Source organism: Physella acuta, unplaced genomic scaffold (genome assembly GCF_028476545.2).
Source record: "Physella acuta isolate Inbredline_101_S28 unplaced genomic scaffold, ASM2847654v3 ptg002378l, whole genome shotgun sequence".
NCBI lineage: Eukaryota > Metazoa > Mollusca > Gastropoda > Physidae > Physella > Physella acuta.
The window spans coordinates 48049-54657 of record NW_026733869.1 but is presented as its reverse complement, the minus strand read 5'-3'; the positions used below and the strand labels follow the sequence as shown (position 1 = coordinate 54657).

Here is a 6609-nt window from a genome sequence, read left to right as displayed (position 1 = left end):
TATATATATATATATATATATATATATATATATATATATATACAGAATACAAACATTATATATTAATTTCTGGCTTGAGCGGGTTTTGAAAAATATGTTTGCAGTAATACTGACTAACCTCCAGAATATAGTCGGTCAAAAGAATATAAATCGTGAAAGCTTTGTATGTGTAATGTTTTCTCGTGTTATGTTTATTTTTTTGTTTTCTTGTATATATATTATTTATTTTAAATACATTTCCTTTTTATGCTTAGTCATTCTTTAGTATGTATTTTTAAAAATAAAGTAATTAAGATAAGGAATTGCTTTTTAATTTGTTTAGTACAAATATATTAAAAGGAGTTTATGAGCACCCCTATTTAACTATTTAAAAAAGGGAAATAAGTCATAAATGTTTTGAACGTTTGCCTATCTTTCACACTACAGCTAAGACATATATTTTTTTTTACGCAAAGCATGTGTTAGCTACTGTATAACATCACTACTGTAGTAGATCGGTTTGTTATTTACAAAAAGCTTTTACCGTCAAGTAAAAAATGCAAGAACATTTTTTAAACTATAAAATTTTATTATGGTCGGCTATCGGCTCCTAAATGGCGTGCCCCCCCCCCCCCCCACCCGCATTGCGGGGTCTGGCGGCACTGTAGTTCCGCCCTTGGATTCTAGATAGGTCTAGATTCTTTATCTGGATTCGTGTATTGGTGATCATTTTACATTGCCAACTTATATAGATCTAGAATCTAGATCCAGATCTAGATCTATTTCGAAATAAAGAAAATTACTTCAAAAAAACTTTTTGGTTTATCAACACAGAGAGATCTAGATCTACTTACCCGTAGTTTTGTATTCTATTAATGAAAGCAAGTGATCTCTTCTACTTCTAGCTTTTAGATATCGCTTTATTTTTATTTATTTTTATCACAAAACCAACTTTTTAAAAATAAATATATCGGCTGTTTAGTGCAAATTGGTGCAGTAATTTTATTTTTTAAAGTTGCACGTTTATCGAGACTTCTTTGACATTACAGAACATTGATGGTTATTATACTAAATCAATTTGGTTTTTATTTTATATTTGAGATAAGTTGTAGGCCTAATTTAATAAAACTGTCGTTTTGGAAAATTTAGAAAGATTAAATAAATACTAAGATATAATATTATTAGGCTACGCAGTGGCGTAGCGAGGTCGGATGTCACCCGGTGCGGCACTTAATGGTGTCACCCCCCAGAGGCGTAGCGACCCTTCCCGGGGACAAACTTTCAAGTTTTCGATTTGCACCCCCCCCCCCCCGCTCAACTTTTCGATTAGCACCCCCCCCCTCAAACTTTCGATTTGCACCCCCCTCCCTCAAACTTTCGATTTGCACCGCCCCCCCCCCCCCCCCCTCAAGTTTTTCTCTATATTTTTTGCTATTTTTGCCTTGTATCACCCCCCTAAATGGTGTCACCCGGAGCGGTCCGCACCCCCGCACCCCCCTCCCCCTCCCCTCGCTACGCCTCTGAGGCTACGTGGAATTAGTGATTAAAAAAAATAATTTCCATTTTGCAATCTTCTTAGCCTTTCTTAGAAATGGCTTGTTTCGTGAACTGGTTATATAAATTATTCAATGAGATGAAAAGATCAACATAAAAGACGCCACAGGTAATAAAGTCACGTAAGATAATTCTCTGTATAAGAAATCACAAAAAAAAAACGTTACAATAAATGGAGTTTTGTACGTTAGAAATGGGGAATTTTAAAATTTCACGTCATGAACATTTAAAAAAGAAATCGCACAATGAACCGGAAGTAAAACAAACTTTTCTGGAGCTTTACGTTTTAAAAATATGACGTCATGAACACAATTGCTCTCGGAAGTCCGCTACTTTTGGTTAAATTTGCTTGTTGATATCCCACACTTTGTCTCGGTTTTTTATGAGACCCGTGAGAGCGATCATGAAAGTTTGGGGAACTTCTTTGTTGACCTGTTGGGATCTTTTCCGAGCGAGAGAATCCTTGGTGATGTCGAACGTCTGCCCTTTTCAGGATGTTTGGCCAACAACCTGCCGGGGGCAGGGTTCTTATGGCTCATTTTAGGACGTAAGGTTTAGTGAACTTCGGGAAGGCATTGAGGAACTCTAAACCGGATTGACCTTAGGCCTACGGACTACAGCTCACATGGACTGAGCAGGAGCGCCATCTCCAACTTGGCGCGTCCATAGCTGGCTGGATAATGGGACGTCTTCATAATATGATCGCATAATATGGAGACAGCTGCGAATACTGAATAAGCAGCCGCGGACCAAACTGGCAGGGACTCTCCCACCCCGAAGTAACTCCGAGACATGGTCCTATCATCATCACAGATATTTTAAAAACAAAAAAAAAACAAGTTTTTAAATTGAAAAATGGGGGAAAAAAATATTTTAAAAATTTCTTTCTTGGTAAAAGCTTGCACGCTATTTCATAAGCGAAAAATGCTTGTACTAAAGAAAGTTTGTTTTCTATTTTTTCCTTTCCGATTTTCAGTCATTTAAAAACTTATCATTATATTTTTATAAAATAGTTTAACATTTCTTTCGTTTATGAACGACTCGAAAAAGATGTTAAAAGAAAAAAATGTTAACATGGCCCATTATATGTTTTTAAAGCTATGCAAAAACCCAATTTACCGTCTGACTGAGTCTCGCCTTGATGTCTGTTCCCAAGCCCCCGTCCCTGTCATCAATATGCTACTTCACATAGGCCACCTCCTGATGGCTACTTTGTACGGGCCACTTCCTACGGGCCACTTCCTACGGGCCACTTCCTACGGACCACCTCCTACGGGCCATTTCCTACGGGCCACTTTCTACGGGCCGCATCCTGCAGGGTTTTATGTGAACTTTTCCACTTCTTCCGGCGCTTTTCATCTAATCTATTTTTATTTTTTAAACTTATTGGTAAGTCTGTTGTAAATGCTGTTTTTCAAATAAAATATTTTTTGTGTGTATTGTATGTTAACTCTATAAGCAGTCATATACATTACATGAAATTACCCAATTTAACCCCCCACTCACTCCCACCCCCAGAATCCCAGCCACTATTATACAAATAATCTTGAGTATGTCGTTATAATTAACAATTTTTCATAATATTTATTATTACAAGGTTTAGATCGCACGTCTTAACACCCCCCTCCCGGGATATTTTCGTTAATGCCTGCACCCTAAGTGTCATAACTAAGACGACCCCTAAAGTAAAACACAACAACAAATCCAACGAACGTTTTCGATCAATTTAATTTTTTTACACTCTCTCGTGCACTCTCTCGTTTAAAAAAAAAGAAACTTAATGATATCTGAATGCCAGAGGATTGTGTTGTCAGCTTTATACCCAGCCACCTTTAAATCCCTAATGTGTAGCAATTTGTACAGGTTCGTTCCATGAATTAGACCATATTGAACTACATTTTTAGGTTCGCTAAAGTACAAAAACTCTATTTACACCCCCACCCCCCTTTTCCCTATTCTGACACTAACCTACCTCACAATCGGTATTCTGATATTCCTTGTAACAAAGAAACATAAAAGACTTAGTGTTAGAAATCCTCTTTAAAACCAAAAGAAAAAAAATTGCAGAAAAAAAGATCGAGTTTAGCCCAAATTACTTTGAGAGAGGAATAAAGCTGATTCGCCCCCCCCCCCCCCCCCCAAGAGATGCCTGGAAGAAACTCTGCTGTTAATTATAATGTAAAAGAATAAACATGATATCATACACGTATACCAATTAGCCAAAGATTAGTTTTATGCTTTAACATACATACTGTCATAGACACACTTTTAATATGTAAAGAAAAATAGCACATAATCATAACAAATCATGCGTAACAAATCATTACAAAAAGCTAATAAAAACTTAACGCTGTATGTCGGAACTAAAACAGTGCGGACCGCACCGGGTGACACCATTTAGAAGGTGACACCAATGAGAAAAATCGCAAAATATACAGAAGAAAAATGCTTTTTTTGCCGGTTCCATTAATGATTAATTATTACAAGGGGTGGGGTGTCAGAATGACGTAAACCTGCTAACTATAGAGAAAACAATGATATATCAAACTTTATTATTATAGATAAAAATCGTTACTTTTAAGTCTACAGTGACTAACGCGCATATGCACATATATGTGCGCGTATGCGGCATATATTTAAATTATAGACCTACGTAGGCCGACACATACACCCACACATTTATTTATTTTCTTGGGTTGGGTGGAGGGGTGACACAATGAAGTGCCGCAATGAGTGACACCCAACCCAGCGACGCCACTGCTCAAAAGGTGAGCTAAAATGGATTCTTTTTAATGTTTTTTTTTCTTTCATCTCTTTTCTAAAAATAAAACTTATAGAAATAATTGAAGGTTCCGTCATGTTTAAAATTATACTTCTGCGTTTTAATCATCTAAATATAGAACGTATTCTTTAAGTATGTTTTGTAACTGTGGGGAGCTCTTTTGCGTTTACCGGAAATTGACCACATTAGACCACTTTCGAAATTCTGTGGTTTAAAAATATTTTTAAATAACTGTTTGAAACATAATAAAAAATAATTCTTATGTTTGATTTTTAGTATTGTTTCTTATTAAAATTAAATTCAAATGAGGCTTAAAGATACATATACACAAAATTTAAATAAAAAAAACCTAATACGAAAGCAAAGTTACTATTATTAGATAGTTTGTGCGGAACTTATATCATGGCGGACTTTGGAGATTCCCTGTTTCAGTTGCTAGTCTTGAAAAGTGATAATCATCAAGGAGAATATTAGATTAAAAATCACTGACGCCTACTTTATCATCATTATGAAAACCTGACATTTGCTTCTTGTTATGAGTGAAGTATTGAATGTTGAAAGCGTCAAATCTCCAGATAAAGATGCCAAAAGTAATGGCACTGGCAACGCTGGAGACGGACGAGATCAAAATCCACCAGCAAACAGAGCTGTTGATCGTCGTGGTCGAGGTGAAGGATTTTATTCATCTGAAAACAGATCAAAACAGTCATCAATGAGAAACGATATATCATCTCGAGATGAAAGAAATCACTCTTATTCAGGTAGAGATGGATATAGAACTAAAGAGAAACCCCGGAGAAGTTCAAGTAGAGGAAACACCAAAGTCAGTAATTTGAGTAATTCTACAACTGCTAGCAATAACTCCATAAATGACAGTAGCACTGGAAGTAACGGAAGCATTTCAAGTTACAGTAATAGAGTCAGAAGAGCAGAGGAAATGGATAGAAGAGGTCAAAACAGCATTAACCGACCTGGAAGGCGAACTGAGGAGCCATTAGCACGCTCACGAATCCAGGGACCCCCACCACCGTCAAACTCAAGTTTTGATAAAAAAGGTAAGTAAATAATGAAACATGCATGGAAGTTCCAAGTCTATCTAAATCACATTTATAGATTTTTAGGTCTATTTGTTTTAGTGATGGAGGCATATTGTTATGCTGGAAAAGGATCTTATTCTCTCACTAAGAGTCTCAGTCACAAGCAGTTGGTATCTTTCCTTTCCTCGAGAATTTGTTTCCCTAAACAATGAAAGACTGTAGAACTACTTATTCTTTGATTACGGGCATTACTTCCATTTAACTTACACAATAAAACTTGAAAAATACAATAGGCCTAAATTAATTGTTTAGAAACAATGCTTAAGCTTACAACTTTCCTCTTTTAGAATATGGCTTATTGTATTTTTGATTTCCAGCTTTACCTGAGATTTAAAAAAAATAGTTTTAATGTGTAATAGGGTGTTGAGTTTTTGTTGTCATGATAGGCTATGTCAATCCCAAGAGCTAAGTTTTCTTGCTGGGGGGGCTAATATTTTGTGTTTAAGAGTTTACCGAGATAGGGATATTTAATGAAAGTGGCTATTTATTCAGACCCCTGTCATAATAGCCATGGCTGCACACACTCATACAGACTGTTTTAAAATGATTCTTTTTATATTTATTTGATTTTTCTTGTGGATTTTCTAGTAATTTGTTGTATTTTATTGTAATTTGGTATGTGGATTTGCTAGCGTTAGTTATTGTGTTGCTATTTCTAAATACCCTATATTTAGCTCTATCTACAAAATCATTAAATTTATTATATATATATAAGACGTCGTGGCCAAGTGGAGAATGTCATGCCTCCCAAATCTCTATCAGTTATGGGTTGGGAATCTATCTAAGAAAGGAATACTTTGGTAGATCTAGATCTAAAACAGTCCGTTTTTGCTAGAAGTAAAGTGTATTTTAACTAAGTTTAATGTTCTATCTTGATAGTTGTGTTGTTTGCATAGTTGTCTTTTTTTTTTAAATTGTTTTTATAGATTCTATATCTTATCTAGCTTTAGGTTTTTAAACATGGCAATCATTTGCTCCATTGATCGCCCACTCACATTTTCTCGTCAGTGTGAGAAAAATAGCGATACTGTCTAGCTAGCCCAGGAGCTGTAGACTGTAGCCTATATTGAGCAATTTTATACAATTATTTTTAGCGCAATTTCCATTCTGGAGAATTGTGTTTATTAACCCGTCATTTCTGGATGTATGAATGAATGGATGTGTGTCCGCAGCTTTAAGTCGTATCTCCTCCTCAAC

At 35.8% G+C, this 6609-nt stretch overlaps 1 protein-coding gene across 1 annotated transcript in view; it reads left to right on the top strand.

Moving 5' to 3' along the window:
- Positions 1-4699: 4699 nt before the first annotated feature.
- The window catches only part of LOC131933147 (serine/threonine-protein kinase SMG1), a 35186-nt gene continuing 33276 nt past the window's right edge, over positions 4700-6609 (top strand). The window contains exon 1 of the mRNA XM_059289948.1: positions 4700-5370. Coding sequence (XP_059145931.1) covers positions 4851-5370 — 520 coding nt within the window. The 5' untranslated portion in view covers positions 4700-4850. The remainder of the gene's footprint in view (positions 5371-6609) is intronic.